The 20,890-nt window shown below is 35.5% G+C and overlaps 1 protein-coding gene across 5 annotated transcripts in view; it reads left to right on the plus strand.

Moving 5' to 3' along the window:
* Positions 1-256: 256 nt before the first annotated feature.
* The window catches only part of LOC150101293 (uncharacterized), a 117,224-nt gene continuing 96,590 nt past the window's right edge, over positions 257-20,890 (plus strand). For 4 of the 5 annotated variants that reach the window (XM_090400135.1, XM_090400138.1, XM_090400140.1 and 1 more), the window contains exons 1-2: positions 257-378; positions 12,027-12,093. In XM_090400135.1, the coding sequence (XP_090256261.1) occupies positions 348-378; positions 12,027-12,093 (98 nt within the window). In that variant the 5' untranslated portion in view covers positions 257-347. Of the gene's footprint in view, positions 379-12,026; positions 12,156-20,890 lie in introns of those variants that run through there. The other variant, XM_090400139.1, reaches the window with a different exon arrangement.

Genomic DNA, 20,890 nt, shown 5'->3' on the forward strand with positions numbered 1-20,890 from the left:
TTTCATACGCTCCAGTGAACGAATTCCAGGAGATTTATTCATTCTTACTTAAGCGCCATCTCCTGGAAGTATCGCGATTGTTGTTTCGTAATCATTAGGGTAAAAGGAAAACTTGCGAGTGCGCCGTTCATCTGGTCCGCGTTTTTGATAAGTGCAGTTCAACGAAGCTTTTTGCATCTTCTAAACTTGGAATAGGAGGCGGTCATTAGATCTCTCCTGTCATCTTTATTAACCGCTGTCGTAATCTGATATATGAAAGTCTAGCGATTTTTAAACGCAGCAACGCGTAAATTGATATCCCATGTGCGTACCTTAAAGAACGATCAAAGTACACTTTCGAAGATTCAATGGAGGAAAGACCCGAGACAGCGGAATCAGGTAGGAATATCACCCTTTAGTTATAGTCAGAAGGAAACCATGTGAACGTGCGCATATGCATTATCAGTTTCTTTTAATTAAGTTAATTAATTAAAACTTAAGGATTAGTTAAAACGTAAAAAGAAATTCGCAAATTGCAGAACAATTTATCCACCTTACGGTTTTAAAATTACAGAACGAGTTCAAAATTTTCAGGTGGCGACGATTAACTTTTTCTGTGCCGGCACACCCACTCATTTTGATACGGACTGATGGTATTCTACCGAAGTCATTCTGAGTGGGCAGAATAATTAATACAGGTTAAGTGGTAAAGGATTTGGGTAGATACATTCTTGCCTATCATTTCAATAGCAATTGTCCATAATAAAAATTTAAGACCTTCACTTCTCATATATTGAACAACACGGTAAATGCAAAAGTGAAAGTAGCCTTATTTAACATTTACAAATTTACTTTTCACTGAAAAATTTAAAAAAAAAAAAAATTCAGAAAAAGATGAACTTAATATGCATACACACTTTATCTATCATGAACATGATCCGAGATAATAAAAAAGAGGTTTTAAGCAATAGCAATGGTATTAGTAATGTGCATCAGCAATGAAACCCGGAGATATTCTTAGATGGGTATTTTTGTGTTTCAATCCACAAAAAAATTTTCTGGCGGCATACCTAGTTTTTGTTTCAAACGAACCATTTGCACAAAGGAACATGTGTCGAAATGGGATGCATTCCAATAATTCCTCATTTCAATCAAGCCATTTTTAACTTCAAAACTGGACAAACAAATTTGTTTCGCGTGCATAAGCTAAAAGTGAGTCGGAAGTTATAACGTGTGTTATAACATTTGACCTTATTTTACAAAAGTATGCCTACTCCAAAGAGATGTTTTATTAATTTGTCAACACTATCGTGATGACGGGTTTATCCAAAACAGAAACAAAATACTAACAGTCGAAGATTTTCCTGTGAACAGTTTCAACTCGTATCACATGAAAAGAGTCCTTTGACTCTAATTTATATACTGTATTGAATACATTACGTTTTCGTTGTTCAACTAGTCCCAGGTTCAATTTTTATATCTGTCTATATTTTGTTTTATTTCGTTATAATCTGACTGCTGGAATTTTTAAAAATATATATATAATTGAAATAATTCCTCACTAGCTTCAAATTTAATGAAATTATTATTCAGGGCTTGAATCTGTTTTTCACGTGGTCATTTTTACAGGAAAGTTACGAAAAACAAAATATACTTCGCGTATGCCAAAACTTGCTCTACTATACTATCAATGATGACAATGAATATTATTATTATTATTATTATTATTATTATTATTATTATTGTTATTATTCCTGACACCTCCAAGGAGTCCGAAGACTCATCGCGGGAGGACACCCGCAACTGTCTCAACCACTAACCCGAACCTCTACTACGAATCATCTCCATCAACGCCACCTACCGCCCACCCCCACCACCACCACAACTAGTATTTTTTGTCTGTAAATTGTGCGTGTTCTGAGGGGCCGATTTTTCTGTATGCGGGATGAAAAACCCAAGTTTCCGGGAGAAAAAACCCTCCTACCCCGTATGAGATCGGCTAATTCACCTTCGATTGAAATCGTCCAGATAAAGATTCCTCCCGTCGCGACGAGAATCGAACTCAGACCTATTCCAATCGAAGGGCGCAATGTCGTTCTTCCAATTGAGCTACGGAGGCGCTCTGTTCACAAATATCATGGATATTCGTGATCAGACAGTAAATGAATATTGTCGACCTTATTCTTATTGGTGCTTATTGGAGGAACTGATGCAGCTTAGAAAGCCCTATGTTTGGTCCTGAACTTACTTTAAGTCGGTGCTTAAGATAATGTCCTGCCTTCACGTTATCTACAAATTTGTTTGTTTTCATTTGTAACAGTTTCGCAATGTTTCTAGCTATTTTTGCTTGAAATCATTTTGCCACTCAAAATGGTCCGCCTGAAACTAAAGTAAAGTCGACATAACCTTATTTGATAGACTTTTTTTTTATTCCAGTTTTCATCAACTTCTTTCAGCCCGAATGAAATCTTTATTTCTTTCAAGCTGTTCATAATTCTGCCTGTATAGATTGTTTGAATTCAACCAACATAACATATCTTGAATTCTAAATCAGTATTACATTCCAGAAATCCAGCGTGAAAGTGTTTTTATATATATGGAACAAGTTTAACTATTTTGGTTCTGCAATCCTTCTGGACCGATTAAATCACTTTCAATGCCTCCATAAATATCATGTAATTCACCAATAATATAATTTTAATAATACAGGGTAATTCAAAAAAGATGGACTCAATTTCGTACCGTTATATTTCCTGAACTATACATCGTATATGAATGATCTACATAACATTTGAAAAAAAGGAGATCCTAAAGTTTGAAATACTACCGCTAGAGCGCTTGCCTAGCTCACAACCGAGCAGCAGCGTAAGTTGTGAGCAAAATGGCTACTATGCAGCACAAAATGTTTGGCGTTCGTGAGCTCATTAAAATCGAGTCAGCGACTGCAGTGCAGCGTGCGTTTCGTCGTCGTTTCAACATTAAACCTCCAACGAGGAAGAGCATTTGTCGTCGTTGGAATTATCAATTTGAGCAAACAGGTTGTCTGTTTAAGGGAAAAAGCTCGGGCAGACCGCGTGTATCGGAGGAGAACGTGAGACGAATTCAACAGAATTTTGAGCGTAGCCCAAGCAAATCAACCTGTAGAGCGAGCAGAGAACTTGCAATACCGCAACCAACTGTCTGGTGTGTGTTGAAGTGCCGTTTACTGTTCAAACCATACCGCCTACAGCTGGTTCACTCTCTTCGAGCAAACGAACGCAAAAAAGATTGTGCTGCATAGTAGCCAATTTACTCACAACTGACGCTGCTGCTTGGCTGTGAGCTAGGCAAGCGCTCTAGCGGTAGTATTTCAAACTTTAAGACTTCCTATTTCAAATGATATGTAGATCATTCATATACGATGTATAGTTCAGGATATATAACCGTATGAAATTGAGTCCATCTTTTTGAATCACCCTGTATATTAACAGTAGGAGAGTCTGAAACATCAAAACTATGACCAGGAAGAGATAATACGTATCTGTTATTGTTGTATAGACTATTAACCGAATTATGTTTGCCTTTGACAAAGTTTCCAAAGCGACTTCGAATTTCTAGAAAATAATTATCTGTGAGAAAGCTGCTTCGGTATAATTGCTCAAATTACGAGATAACAAATTCTCTAAAAGATTCACTGCTCAATCGTCAGTTATCAGGCAGAATCCTTCTTACAGCAACAGCCATCTCACTGCTATGGGATCTGATGTTTGAAATTGGAAGTTTTCTTAAGTGAGCCTTCAGTTAGTTCCTAAATAACTGTCGAAAACACGAAGCTCTAAATAATGTGAAACTAAAGCAAGTTTCACGGGAGAGGTATGTTCTAGTAAGTTATCTGCCATTTTCCAAAATAAGTTTCAAAGGCAAATATTGTTTTGCTGCATGTTAAATGCTAAATTTCCACCAACTTAAAGAAAATAGAATTATAATCATCCATATAGCAAGAAAGAAAAAAATCTCAATCACTTTTGGAAATTGCTTTGGAATATTCTGGCATGGAATATTACTGCTAATATATTCAAATACAGCCTTAACGAGCTTATTGTAATTGTTTACATAGTATATAGTTACTGACAGTGATACTTTTCAGAGTTAAGATTCGATTGTCGGATCGTCGATATTTCTTTAGCTTCACAAGAACTGTTAGTATCTGAGAAGGTTCCACAATTCAACGAGCTCTGTCAAACGGTCCGACAGGTATGTAAAATGTTACAGCCCTAAAATGTTGAGCTTATTTAGTTTACGTGCCCTGCAGATACTAAATAGAAAATTTCATTAGTGGCATTATTAACAACCTTCGAATAGCTTACCAAATTGCGCAATAAAAATGATCCGACTGAAGTCAAAATTGAACAACATAAATATAGTCTTGTGCACAACACAAATCCCAAATTTTAACACAATTTGGGATTTGACCAGACAGCGAAGAGTTACTGTCATGTTGTTGCTGATGGTCCCGTACCCCTTTGATGCCTCTGTTAATCATGCCATAGAAATAAATACTGAGATAACTGGAATTCCAAATACCGAATTACAATTAACATGAAAAGACATGAATAGCCTGCCTAGTCACAAAACGAATCTAGTCATTCTTATTCATATTGTCAAACGATCGTTAAAATAGTTTATGGACATTTATTATCCTTGGTTTTAAATTCCGTGACACCACAGCGGAATTATAATATTCGAGCAAATGCAAGAACAACGGGACATTAAGTGCATTGTACAAGTTTTACTAAATTCGCTCAAATATACTTTTTTCGAATTATCTATTATATATCTGAGATGTATTATGCAGACAATTTTTACACGTTAAAACGCTTATTTACACAAATCATATACAAAAGTCTGACAAAGAATGTGCAAACATCAAACAATACAATGCACATTGAAGTCAGAATAAAATATATACCAATAATAATTGATGTACATTTTACCTTCTATTTAGGTCTGAAATTTTTAATAACGTACCTATAACAAATAAGAGACGAAATCAGTCTCATCAATAAGGGGATTTTCATGTGGCCCTCACCCACAAAAAACACTAAATATTTATCTCCTACGCATTATTTACTGTATTTACTATAGCTAAAGGCTATATAGTTTGGAAACCAGACAAGAAATTTGAACCAATTTCAAGTCCGCCAACAAGCAAGGTGTCTCACACTGGACTATGAAATTCATCGCCGCCTTTGCTATAGTGTGAATCAAATTCCCAGCACAAATCCTTCGAGAGTATAAGTGATATTCATTCAGCCAACAAGGACATCCTCAGGCAATATCAGAACTTCACAAAGAATAGTTAAAAAAACGTATACGAGTTAATTCACAAGTTAATAAACACGATGGCTGTCGATATTATTTCTAAAGCTGTCGTTTCCCATGTACCGTATTTACTCGAATATAACTCGCCCTCGTGTATATCTGGCACCCCTGATTTTACTTTATGAAAAAAGAAATTAAAATCTTTCGCATATACCTCGCACACGAAAAAAGCTTAAAACTTTAAGAAATAGATAATGAATATTGTTATGGCCGTTTCACATATTTTGGAATTCGGTTGAAGAGAATCAGCATTTCAACTCAACACTCATCAGCTTGTCTTTAGTCGGTGATCTTTTGTTAATACCGCAGCAATCATATGAATAGAGATGGAAGCAACACCAGTAGAGGAAATGTGGAAGTGAAGGCATTGATTTCTACTCGATCTTGGATTTCGCGGGTATGAGGCTGTGAATAAGGTGCGGTTTATGTTCTACATGAAGTGGATGGCAGCCGGCGGCTACGACCTGACTCCGGCAGAGAATATTAAGAAACAACCATTATGCAACTGGATTTTGAGAGCTTGGGACATGATTTTGCCAAACAAAATTTCCAATTTTTTTATAAAAAAAACGGCATTTCTAATACCCTGGGCGGGAGCAAAGATGATGCTATTTGGGTAGATGATTGTTTGTTTTAATTTAATTACAGCTCATTGTCCCTAAATATTCAAATATATCGCGTGATGAAGAATGCGGCCGATCGCTTAAGTAGCGTTTATAATTAAAATTTAAATGCATTCATTTTATAAATAATGTGATAAATTATAAATTATAATGAATATACTGAGGATTTAATTATAAACGTCGATTTAGTTTTTGTTCCTGAAAAACTTTAGTTTAATCATGTCCCACATATCTCGCACCATGAGTTTTTCACCAATTTTTGGGAAAAAAGTGCGAGTCATATTCGAATAAATACGGTATATAATGTTTGTCTGCATGAATAGTTTCTGCAAAAGCTGTACTACACTAGTTTCCTGTGTGTGTGTGTGTGTGTGTGTGTGTGTGTGTGTGTGTGTGTGTGTGTGTGTGTGTGTGTGTGTGTGTGTGTAGTGTAGTGTGAGCATAATATCAATTAAGATGCCTCTTAGAGTACCCTTTCGGCAATTTCAGCGAAGTACATTTCCAGCAAAAAAAAGGGGGGAGTGATGGATCTTTCCGATTATGGAACGCGAATTTTGACAAAATCAGACTACGAAGCAGAAGGCCTACGCATGATTATGAACGCTCTTGTAAAACAGAGCTTTTGTGTCGCCCTGCTTAACTGTTTGTGTTAGGATGTTGCTATGTGACTGTATCTATGTGGTGCAGGGATATATGACTCCGTCCATCGCTATGTCTGCGATATTTTAAAGGATTATTCTGTATTCAGCATACAGCAGAAGGACATAAAGTTTGTCACATGACTTGATAAGAAGCCACGAAATCACTAAGGAGACGAATGTAGCACAGCGAATTACTAGGAACTACAGAATTCCTAGAATGCAGTAGTAGTAGCAGTCGTAATAACCTAGTTCTGAATAGAATGTCTTGCTTACTTGTAATTTGAAGAACTCGTTAAATATTAATTCCATGAGCAGGCAGAAAAGAAAGTCACAAAAATTAAGATTTGACACCCGACTAGCACAGCATGTTAATTTTCAATATTAATTTTATAACGAGGCTTTGAAAAGACTTGGAAAAACAGTGGTTGTGCTGGTTTAATGCATCTAATGCATCGTTCTGCTCTTCAAACTCGTAGGACAGCTTCCACAATTCTTCAGTAAAGTAGAGAGTTTTACAGACATTACGTTTCATAGACATTGGAGATGATTCTTCGTTTTTCCCGTTGGAAAAGTGAAGTGTTTCTAGCATCACACTAGTGACAGAGAGAGAGAGAGAGAGAGAGAGAGATTTAAACAGACAAATAACTATTTAATAATAATTACTCAGTATAATCTTCCATTTGCTCAAAAAATGTCGTGTTTTTACAAGATTCATTTGTCAGTTTTTTTTTTTTTAAAATAAATAAATATTAGGTTAAATTCATTTCAAATTACGTGGCATGAGCTCCAGTAAGGTATTTGGAAAATAGCATTTCATCGGGTGGGATGCAGAGGTGTTTTTTAATACACTTTATTTTTTATTTATTTATTTATTTTGAAAATTACATCGAACTGAATATTGTAAACTTATCGCACATTTAGTGTTGAAGTAAGCTCAGGGTTAGATTATTCCGAAACCCTCCCTTCGACGCAAAACTCGTCACTTTTTCAAGCAATTTGCAATAAGCATGGCGATTGTCTAAAAACATCCCAACAAATATTTATGCCAAAGTGGAATTCGAAGTTACGGTCTACTGATTAAAGAGTGGACAAGCTATCAGCTTGGTCAATTAAGCAGTTCTGGTTCCATTTCCTTTGCGTCGTCTTAGTCATTAAACTATATATACTTAATCCCTCATCAGGAGGGCTCAACCCGTCTCCCCAAAGGGTCGAGATAAAAAGGGGAAATACCATAAAAATATTATTATTATTATTATTTATCTGAATATGGTTGCCGAATTCAATTCTGTTATGTACACAGTTGAAATTCTGACTAGAGTTTGATGTGAAAGTTTTTTTGTTTTTGTTTTTTGTTTTTTGGCAAGGGTGTTATGATACCAAATATGTTTCAATTTTTTTAATATAGCTACACTGCTGATTTTTCCTATGTTTTCTTCCAAGGTTAAGTTTTCTTCTACATTATTTATGTATTTTATAGATTAATACAGTTCCTCGGCAGTCCCAAAAGTTGTTTTGACCTTCGTCCAAGTTTCCATAAGAAACAGTTTCAGATTAAAAGAAAAACTAACATAACTGCTCCCCTATTTAATATTTAAAATATTTATCTGCAAAAATAAAAACGTTATGATTCATTTTGCGATTCATTCTGTTGCAAAAAAATTAATTCATTTTTATCAATAGAATAAATATTAATTTTCTAAATTTGCAATAAGATCTGTGAGTGCATGCCCCTTGAGCAGAAATTATACTCTAAATTTCAAGCTGCCCTTTCCACAACACAGAAAATTCACTACATTCTTAAATTAAGCACTACTGAACAGAAAAATGAAAGAAAAATTATTAACAAGATGCCTTATTTCGCTTCTATAACACTCAACTTTATATTCTCCTGCTCAATAAAGAAATGCCGAGTTTATATGTACATGTATGACTTGAAAACAGCTAAATAGCATACATTTTTTTGTTAAACGCAATACACTGCTTGGAAATAAGTCAACGGACAACATAGTGCGTGGAACAAAAAGCCATATACGCCCAATTTAATAAGACGTAGGACCACTTCCTGTCGCTGCGATGACTGCAGCAATCCTGTGGGACATATTTTCCACAAGCCTAGATAGCAATCAATGGGAATTCTGAATCATTCTTCCCGTAGGCTTGTGATGAGTTCCTAGATTGTTGTGGTTTGGATGTCCGTTGACCTCATCCGACTCTCCAGTTTATCCCAAATATGCTCATTAGTGTTAAGATCAGGGTTCTGTGGAGACCAGTCAAGTGCGATGACGTTTAATTCCACAAAACCACGCAGCTACAGCGGCAGCCTTATGATACAGTGCATTGTCTTGCTGAAAGAGACAATAGTCAGTTGCGTAGAAACGCCTCGAAGTAGGAAGCACTGCATTATCCAGAATATTCAGATACCTCTCGAAGTTCGTTCGTAGCACTATAAACAGAAGTCCAAGGCCAAAATAGAAAAAATAGGACCATACATCGCACCGCCATCTCCGAATTTCATATTTGAGGTGAGGTAACGTAAAATACCTTCACCGGGCATCCGCTACACCATACCCGTCCAGCTGCTCGGTAAAGGATGTAGCGTAATCGTCGCTCCATAACACAACTTTCCAAGCTTTGTCATCTCACTGTACACGCTCTTTTGCACAACTGTAGACGACGCTGCATGTTTGTTCGAGTAATGTGAAGCTTGGATATTACGGTCCTACCATGGAAAGCCATATTGTGAGCCTCGGTTTTCAATGTTTTTGTGTGCATTCGTGTTCCAGTCGATAAGCGGAAAATTGCATTCAACGTATCGACCAATGAATGGCAGTTTTTGCATATTATCCTTCTTAGCACCCTACAGTCACGTTCGATGATTATGGTGGGTCATCTACTACTGGTAGCACTTGCAGTTGATTCCTTGTGCTTCCATCTCAGTCTGGTATCACTGATTGTTGACCTGGGATGGCCCAATTTGTCAACAATTTGCCGAACAGATAGGCCTGCAACCTATGATCCTATCACAACGCCTTTTTCAAAATCCGTCAGTTCACTACTTGCAGCCATTTCAACCGGACACACTGACTTAGGAGCATCATATTCCTGTAATTTATACCGGCTACAAACACGTGACTCGTGTTTTTTTTTTTTTGTTTTTTTTGTTTTTTTTTTTTTTCTCGGCTGAGCAGCAGAGAGAAAATTCCGCAAAGCCGGCAACGCGCTATCCCTACCGAAGGTCAGTTCGTGATTCACACGTAAACGAATATTGCACTATATGTCATATCTAATCATATGATTCAAAATTGAAGCCTCATTATATCTCTGATAAAATATTTTGTAGCTCTGTGCGTTCTAATGCATGGAAAATTTTGGGCTACTCCTGAGAGGTGTTATAGAGGTAAAAGCTGTTACTACTATATTGTAACAAAGATATTGTTTCCTAACTAGTAATCCAAGCCTTCGTAGCTCAGCCAATATAGACGAAGCCCTTTATTCGGAAAGACCTCTGGTTCCATTCCCGTTAGTGACGTGAGAAACCTTTATCTGGTCTCTTTCGACGAAAGGTGAGTTAGTCGATCCTCATACTGAGGTAGGCGGTTTTTTCACCCTGAAACTCGGGTTTTTCGTCCCCCAGAAGAGGCATACCGACCCGTGAGCACACATGGATTACAGTCATGAATATGTCCAAACCATATATCGGTCCCGATCCCAGATAAAATTGGGGGAGGGGAAGTGAACTATGGTGTGAAGTGAAGTGAACCCTGTAAAAATCTCACCAGGAATACTTCGTGGGCAATGCCTACAAAGTCACCTAAGATCGGAATCGAATGAAAGGGAAAAACACCACAGCCAACTAGTAATCCAGTTGCTAACATCGATGGTATTTCTTTGGCGGAAATCCTATTGTCCTGATATTTTACTTGTTTCAGACAGCTCATGGTACAGGCTGTTTAATCTGTGACTCGCTTAAAAATATGCTTAGTGCTTTCGGACGTACGTATTTTTTTCTTATTAACCTTCTTTCCATAGCCTTCTTAAAGTCATTCAGTGTGATTGATGTATAAACCCCAAAATTATCAGAAATCCAGAAGGCGGAAGTAAGGATGCATAAAAAGCACCGAGTTATCAAAAGTGTATGAAACCAAGCTCAAGCAACTTAATGGAAACAAGTTATGCTTTCCTAAATAACTGATGAAAATGAGTGCTTTAATTACGCGTGGTATTATATACAAGTGATACGCTATAAGAACTAAAAGTGATATAGATAATGGCATGAACATGCTTGGTTTCATAATTCTATTTACATTCAGAAAACAAAAAAAAAATACTAGAAATGCAAAACTCCTCTACACCGCATTTAATTTTTCCTTAACTTGATATCATTACACATAATCATGTGTAATCCACCCCTAATCCACATCTCTTGAAAAAAACTAGTGGTTTTAAAAGTGTGTGTGAATTACATACACATCACTAATGACACATTTGCTTAAAATTTGATGCTTAAAAATTCTTTGTTAGAGTAAGTCATATAGATTTTTTCTGTCTTCTCTCTGTTTAACAACTCTTTACGCTTATCACCGTACTCTGCAATAAATCATGACTGAACTCTTTAAGTGCTCTTCATACCAGTATAATCTGTTAATATTAATTTCCGCCTTTGAAACAAATGGCTTATTCTGTTTAAAAATAACCAAGTGTATGAATATTTGCGTGACATGCCAGATTATGGTGCCACTATCACTTTCTTTTTTGCTTCGAAATATCGAACAGTTAGCTTATCGTTAAACCTTTTTTTCAAAGTTAAGAAGTATTCGAATTGTTTAAAACGGTAACCCTTTTTAAAGCATAAAGCGATACTAATAGCGTATTTGCTTTAACGTTTGGCAGAGAAATAAAATTTTCTTTCTTGGGGTAGGTCAAATATTTTTGCCATGCTATTTTTTTTTCGGCATCATTCTCTTTACCCACTTTTAAAATACATGAGACCTTATCTAAAGTTGATACACCCGATAGAAATTATTGAGGTTAAGCACGCATACATAATTACGTAATTTTGTAAAGCAAAGAGTTTATGTCATGCGAACCTTTTAGTAAAGAAACATGATATCATGAAGATGATATATTATTTTGATATTAAGAAGTATAGTTTGGTAGTGTCAGTATGCAATAACAAAGTTTAATGGAATTAAATTGTATTAGTTTAAGCTGTTTTGCAGTTTGTTACATATAAATTCGGAATAACTACAAGTATTTACGTGACTTAAGTATAACATTTAAAAGATTAAAATGTTCAAAATTTGATGTTTTATTCTGCATAAATCGTGTTATGAAAGAGTATATTTGCTTATTTATGTTTTAAATGAAAACTAAGATAACTCATTGGTGAAAAACCAGATAAATTATTTCCGTTAAATTTCAGGTGACAGTATAGAGACGATGGTGCTGGACAAAGGAGATCGAGTATACGTGCACCAGCTGAACCTCTCGTGAGTTTACATAATTTACCATAATTAGAACAAGAAAGCCATTTATTACACATCAGATCAGGGTAAAGTAAAATAACATTCGTTTCTACATTAAAGATATGGTTAATCGAAATTAATAAAATTGGCTCATTGAAAATAACCAATTTTATGTATTATTTTGCTATAAAAATTGCTTCTTAAGTTGTGGGACCATTTTAATGTACTACACCATTTTAATCAATTAAAATGTTTGTATCAGGAGTCTGAAAAAAATTATAACTGGTATGAGACCTAACATACAGAGAGTCAGGGAAACTCAATTATAAAGGGAGGAAGGTGTGAATGTGAGGGTAAGTTCGACATTATTTTATAACTGTGTTAATGACGAGAATGAGCTTTGTCATGGAAATGTTGACGAGGAGAGAACAATTTCGTGTTTGTGTTTGTCCGGTTCGGACCCATCAAATGTGTGCAAAGATGTCTACATGTGTAAGGCATTAGAGAATAAAGATCTGCAAGTTGTCCAACTGTGTCAGGCAGACTGCAGACAAGACAATACAAAAGAACAAACAGGTGTTTTATTATGTCTGTACACAAATGCTAGGCGTATCAGAAACAAAGGGATACAGTTATAAAATATATGCACAAGAATATTATTTAATTTGACAAATATTTCAGTCTGAATATTACAGACCATCTTCAGTGGCTACATAAGGAATAGTTTTAAAAAACAAGGTGGAATACGAACAATTTATCATTCACAAATAGAACGAGCCGCGTTTTGCATATCGCTAAGTATTAAAAGAGTAAATTTTTTTATGAGAGTCATGATTAAATTAAAGCTATTAATTCAGAAATTCATGTAATAATCTTAAATAACATTAGACTAATATAGTAAATTAAAAAAAAAAAAATTAATGTGTTATCCTGATTAAACTTTCCCAAATTTTTGATACAGATATAGTCATTACGATTCAAGTTAGGACGTTGAAGTAGGGCCTCCACACTTTCTTTAAATAAACGTTCATATTTATAGTGACATCTATGTAGGAGGCGAGTATTTGGCCAAAGGATGTTGTGGCGTGTTTCTATTCGGTGCTGAGCTAATCCAGATTTCTCGGGTTTGTTGTGCTGAATGGATGATTGATGCTCTTGAATTCTTTTTTCTATAGAGCGTCCAGTTTGTCCAAAGTAGGAAAGGTTACAGTTACACGGAACTTTATATACACCAGGTAGAGACATAGCTGAGCATTTATCTTTAGAAGAAGGGTAATGGGTGGATAATTTGTTAATAGGTGTATAAGTGGCTGTTAAATCATATTTCTTCAAAAATATGAATAATAATATTCTTGTGTAAACGTGTATATATTTTATAATCCTAATGTCACAAGTATCTTTAAAGAATCAAAGGGATAGAGTTTTGTTGCCTTAGTCAGTATGTGGCAACCTCAGATTGTAGGTATAAGTGAGACCTGGCTATCAGAATCAGACATAATAACTGGTATCGAGTGTCAAGGGTACAGTATTTTTAGGAAGGAAAGGGAGGATAGGAGAGGAGGGGGCGTGCTGCTAATGATATCGGATGACTTGAATCCAATTAGAGTTGAGTCCTATGATTTTAGTAGTAGTAGTACTACTGCTAACAATATTTCATGTGGCACTGAGTTTGAAGCCATATGGTGTGAGGTGGAATCTAACAAGATCAATTACAGTGGGGTGTTGTTACAGATCTAGTGGATCGGTTGCTAGTGATGAAGAAGTGCATAACCAAATAGAAAAGATGAGCACGTAAAGAATAATCATAATTGGAGACTTTAATTATCCAAATATTGATTGAGTAGCAGTAGAATCTTACGAGAAGAATGAAAATGCGTTTATTGAGCTGTTGCGGGACAACTTCCTCAAGCAGCATGTGACAGAAGGAACTCGATGTCAAAGAGTGTTAGATTTGATTATAGTGTAAGAGGGCGTTTCAGTTTAATATATAACTATTCTACCTCCGGTTGGTGACAGTGATCATGCGGTACTCACTTGGGAAGTGACTAAGTTTAAGAATGTTCCATTCAGAAAAGGTTACATGTTGAACTATAAAGCAGGAAATTATCACCAACTGAGGAGTATACTGAGTTCAGTAGAATGGGATCGGTTGCTGGATGGAAATAACATCGACAGTGCATGGGAAGCATTTAAAAATACTTAAATGACGTGATCAGAATGTGTCCCGAGAGTTTGAAGAATAAATAGATTAGGAGTCAAATGGATGTGTAATCTTATTAAGCAAGAAATTCGTAAGAAAAGGACGATGTGACAGGAATATCGTTTGCATAAGAATAACGTTCGTTATGAAAGTTATAAGCAGCAGGCTAGAATAGTCACTGTTGTACGCAGGGCCGACTCTACCGAAGGTGCAACACGTGCATTTGCACGGGGCGACAAGTTTTTGGGAGCGGCAAAATCGGCCTAAAGTATACGAAAAATAAATCATTTAAAAAAAAGTAATTTATTCCTTCTCTGTTGAAACCAGACTTCAGGAAGTCGTTAAATTTTTATATAATAAAACTTCATTATTAAATCATGATAATTTTAAATAATGTAGTATTATGTTGCGTTTAATATCGCACTGTCAGTGTTAATATCAGACGACGTGTCTATAGTAGAACACCTATTTTGCATTTATTTCCGATTCTATTGATGGCCGTGAGTTGACCTTGACTGAGGGTAAATCTCATTTAACCAATGAGACCAAACGATCATAACGAGATAATTGGTTAAGAGTAAACCAATTAAAGAAATAGAAACAAAACACATAAATACAAAGTATATTTATTATTTTGATAATACAGTTGTGCAGTGATTGTTAATAATACTTTTTGGATACAGTTATTAGGATTTGGCTTTTAAAATAATTTTAACATTCCAATATGTCTGATAAAATTCAGTATATTTTTTTTTAATTCATACTGAAGAGGTCCTTCGATTAAAAAAAAAACATCAGGCGCAGAATGTCGCAAACGAAAATCAGAAAAAGAAGGCGACATTCAAAAACAAAGCGGGGCTTGGCATAAATATTTAAAAACTGAAACAGCTAATGTAGTACAAGAGAAAATAAACGAAAGGACCGAAACCAAAAATTCTGAGCTCATGGCAAGTACTTCTCATTGCGATCCCAGTAATGTCGATATTAGTAGCAATTGGTTTTAATTACCCATGCAGATGTACGTTTTCAGAACAAAATTCCACCGTTAAAGGGTTAATTGTCTCTCTCTTTCTGTAAAGAAATATAGTTTATGATCATTTTTCACTAACTTAAGAATTTTTATTAGCTAATGTTACTATTTAGAATTTATGATCAGACATGTTGAAGCCTAGCTTAATATCGTGGCTTTTAAGATGCCATTAAAAAAGTTTTTTTTAGGGGAAAGGGGCGACAAAATTCCTAGGGCCGTCACTGGTTGTACGTAAAGCAAAGCCTGAGTATGAAAAGAAACTGGCTCTGCGTGCTAAAGACAATCCACAAGATTTCTATCGATATGCTGCAAGTAAAAGAAAGAATAACTCTTATAAATCCAGTTGTCAGATGCACAAGAGGTCGATTAATGAATGCCCATTTTATTAAAAGCTATCAACCTGGTGATCGCAACATTGAGCTCACTGTTACATCTTCACTGGATGAAGGAACGCAGGTATGTGAGGTCGAGGGTTTAGAGCTGTTGCACAAATTGAATAAGAATTCAGCAATTGGGACTGATGGAATATCAGCATGTATACTAAAACAGTAGTCAGCTGAACTGTCAGAACATGGAAGATTCCGCAGGAATGGAAGGAATCCATGGTAATTCAATTGCATAAGGGTGGTGCAAAGACCAATGTATCCAACTATAGACCAATTAATATCTCAAGAGTGGTGATGAAGATTTTGGAAAAATTAGTTACTGTTCTCATTCAGAAATGAATTGACAGTGAATCTCTACTTTGCAATGAACAACATGGGTTTACTAAGGGAAGGTCATGTCTTAGCAACTTGCTCACATTCTATAACAATGTTACCAACTGGACAACTGAACTAGACAAGGGGAATGGATATACCATGATACTTTTTGACTTTGCTAAGGCTTTTGGCAGAATACAGAATAGCAGACTGTTGCATAAATTGGAGAAAATGGGTTTGGGTTATACAACATTAGCATGGATAAGAGGACGGCTGACTGACAGAATCAAAAAGTGGTAACAGGGGATATGAGTCTGCAAGGTAACAAGTGGTGATCTTGTGGTAACAAGTGGTGTACCATAAGGATCAGTTCTTGGTACACTGTTATTCAATCTGTATATTAATGATATTGGGAAGGATTTATTCAATCTGTACATTAATGATATTGGGAAGGATTTGACAAGCGACATACAGCTATTTGATGATGATGATGCTGCAAAGATAGGTAAGGTAATCAGGAATTCTGCTGATATGTAGTACTTGCAGAATAATTTGAATTGGTTGGAATTGTGGGTATGGGAAAATGGGTGTCAGTTCAACGTGAGTAAATGTCAAGTCATTCACTTCGGCTAGAAGAAACTGATGAGGCTAGGGATCTTGGAGTGTTAATAGATAGGAAGTTGAAGTTTGGGGACGATGTGGCAAAGACTGCAAATACAACTCAAAAGGTAATTGCAATGTTGAAACGAACTTTCACAGATAAAGATAAGTATGTTATTTTGCCTCTATGCAAGGCCTTGATAAGACCTCACTTGGACTATTGTGCGCAGGTCTGGTCTCCTGGTTTCCGTTGTGATTCTGATATATTGGAAACAGTACAAAGGAGAGTGTTAAAAATGATTGTAGAGTACTGATTATGAAGACAGATTGAGAATTTATAGTCTGCAGACACTAGAAAACAGGGGGAAGAAGGGGTGATATGATTGAGACTTACAAACTTCTGAAAAGATCATACAAGATTTCAATTGATGGAAATTTTCAATTTATGGAAGGTGAGGAAAGAACGAGAGGGCATGCTTGGATGCTGAGAATGAAGGCCCTCAAGAAGGGTGTGAGGGCTAGATTTTTCTCTCAGAGGGTGGTGCGTAATTGGAATGGATTGCCATTTGATGTTGTGAGGGCAAGCACTGTGAATGAATTCAAGAATAAGTATGATAGGTGGTGTGCGTATTATGTGTTCTTCCTCGATGAGTCTCTGACTCCCTGCAAGTCTTTAATAATAATAATAATAATAATAATAATGATGATGATGATGATAATAATAATAATAATAATAATAATAATAATAATAATAATAATAATAATAATAATAATAATAATAATAATAATAATAATAATAATAATAATAATAATAATAATCAATATGTGACATATATAATTCTTAACATTAACAATCGCGTACTACACATACCTGCCATTGATTTAGAAACTTATTTCATACCTTGTTGGACCTCCTTTATCCGGAATTACATAAACCGAACATATGCGATTTCACATAGTTTCCACAAGGTTTTGGATTGCATCTGCGTGTACAGCATACGAAGTGTTCATAGTCCATTAACTGGCTCAAATTTCATGGAAGAGGACTTTGCTCCATGATCGTTTTTTCTTGATCATGTCCCATTCATTCTCAATAGGGTTCAGATGAGGTGGTGGACAAGGAACATAGTGGATGTCTCTGTCATTCTCGTCGAACCACCTGAACAATTCTTGCGCGATGGACAGTAGCATTGTCGTCTCTGAAATACCGTCACCTGATCGATAAAAAGTCAAAAGTCAACATAGCGGGATGGATTTGATCGGCAACAATGTTCAGATATTCTTTGGAGGACATCCTACGTTCCAACAATATCATGGAACCCGTGTCTTACCAACAGAACATGTCTTACACCATGACACCACTTCCAGAATCTTGAGTTATGTTTACAAGACAAGCTGAATTTATTGCTTCATGGGGGTCCCGCCAAACGTTCTGCCTACCATCTGTACAGTAGAAGGTGTACTGTAAAATGATATTTCGGACCACATGATATTTTCCCAATCTTCCAGTGTCCAGTCACGGTGTTCCTGTGACCACTGTACACGAACATTCCGGTTCTTCGCAGAAATCAATGGTTTCCTTATGTGCAGCATACGCCTGCCAATACAGATCTGCTTCAGTTCCCTGCTCATAGTTCTGTAAGATATGAGTCACGAACAGCCTTCATTAAATGCTTCGATGCAAACAGGAAATTCTGTTTGTCCGTCTCAGACTACGGCGATCTCGTTCCTGACAGAATGTCTTAGGACTGCAGTTATCCTTCTTAAACAATCAATGTGGGTTATTCTTCAGTGATTAAACACCACTGGATATCTCACCTTTTACGAATCCATTCAGCTCTGCAGTTTCAAAATCATGGCTCCAGCTAGACGGGCATCCACAATCAGACATTTATTAAACTCCGAAAGATCCTTTGGTTTCCCCATTGTGATTAACACAGATGTTTATTGACCAGCAGTATTCTTAAATAGTTGCCCAGGTTACGCCGTGTAGCACGTAACCAAGTATTTTGCATATAAATGACGTTTACGCACATCTGCATAAAGGATTCTAATTTAGTTACCGGTATATCTATGTTAAAACCAGATGGCAATATTTTAGCAGGCCTATAAGATGAGATATTAACATTAAAGTGTTAATGCCTCGTCTTACGTTTTATTTCATCTTGACTTTTGTAAAGATGCGATGGATCTTTCAAGCATTATATTAATTTCATTTTTCTAATTTATTAATATATTTACATGTTGAGTGATCCCGAGTGTATATTAATTATGAACTTACTATCATTTATATTACCTCTCATTAAATTTAACAATGTTCATGGTATTATGGTTCTTAATAATAAACATTCAATAAACAGAATACTGCTAATCTGTATTAACCTATAATCTATATTAACCTATAGTGACTACATTCAGGCAGTTATAAATATATAAAATCCGCATTATTAATATTTTAATTACATACTAATTAGTCTTCCATAAAAATAGACCCTTGAACTCACCATGCGGAAGTAATACTAGTTAGGGGTTTAAAATAATGAGATGACGGATACTGTCGGTTACATTATTGTTCTGATGCCTTCAAAATTATCGAAGGGAATAAAAACGCATTAGATGATTTTACGTCAACCAATGTTATTTAATCGACAGTAGGCCCATAGCTTTTAATTTATTCATATAATATTTAAAATAAGTGTCCACACATTCGCCATTGTGATGGTAAAAAATAAACTCCCTCGATGATTCACTGGCTTCTCATTATACCTGTAGGAAAGTCCAGCTCATCAAAGCACAGATTTCGGCTATCTAAATAATATATAGTGTATAATCCTTGATATAGGCTATAAACGTCAATTAAATTTCCCCTCCTTCTTTTAGCTAAGTTGCAGGTAACCAGCGAAATCTCATATCCATAATAACACAAACCTTTATAAACCTTCTCCAAACCGGCTATCTTCTTAACCATTAAAACTCTTAGATGACTAAAGCGCTATTGTTGGTCTGACAGACTACTTATATAAAGGAATCAACATTCTGTTCTTCCTCAAAGTAAAACTTCGTTCAATTAAACCAACACTTTCTGAGCTTTATGAGTTCTTCCAGTATGATTCCTCAACTCAAATTCATGATCGATGGAAATATTCAAATTCTTATATTCATTATAAGAATTTGAATATTTCGATAATATAATGAAATAAAATAACATAAAATATAATGAAATATAATATAATAAAAATATATTATATTATAATAAAATATAACATAATAACATAATTTGAATATAATGATGAATTATTCATTCACTACTATTTCTCCACATTATAATGGAAGAGTACTGGAGGGATTCAAACTGTTTACTATGTTAATCAGCCAATAAACAGTTCAGTGTATACGTTGCGGAAGAAACAACCAAGGAACGATTTCTAGCATCTTTATATTAACTGCGTGTGATATCCAGTCAGTATTTTTTGCAGAATAAAAAACCCGGTACCCCCACGGAATCCTGGATAACTCATCTATACCGTATAAATGTACTTCACATCTTACCTAACGGGATTCGAACTCGGGTTTATTCACTCAAAGACCATATATCAATTCATTTTTACTACTCCAAATTGAATTTGCTATTAATACTTCATCCTAAACCATTAAATAAATACATAACACAACAAATGCCATAAAACGAAACCTTAGGGGAATTTCGCTTCTAGTACTCACTGCTGGACTCTTCTCCTCTAAATACTGAATTTCATTAACGAGTAGCTAAATAATTATCTATACGTATGTGGCGAATTTTAATAAGTAAGCTGATATGCGAAATGCTGCCAAAATCTTTTCTATAATATAAAGAAATTACTGCAGCTGTTAACAAAATTATTTATCATGAAGCTTAAAACAACCACGTTAGTCAAAACTAATCAGCTCAAAGATTTCTGTCTTGTTCAACATGTGACACTGTCATGCTATAGACACAAATGCTGTTTTTTTTTTTCATTACTTTGTGTCTAACACTTATGAGACTAACTAAACTATACTCGTAATTCCCCATTTCATAAGATAACTCTCCTTTGTGAATTGATATACTTCTTGCAAACTTCCATTTCCAAAAAACTCTCCTTGAACCTAAACAGTTAATAAATGCGTAACATAATAATGCCATAAAAAGAACTGCATCTAGTACTTCACTTCCGGAAGCCTTCCCCTGTAAATGATCAATTTTATTTAGCTAAGTAATTATCTATGCATATGTGGGGCATTTTAGTGTTCATCGTAGCTATTCATTAGAAA

Source organism: Typopeltis vanoorti, chromosome 11 (assembly GCF_054136105.1).
Source record: "Typopeltis vanoorti isolate ZY-2024b chromosome 11, IOZ_Tvanoo_1.0, whole genome shotgun sequence".
NCBI lineage: Eukaryota > Metazoa > Arthropoda > Arachnida > Uropygi > Thelyphonidae > Typopeltis > Typopeltis vanoorti.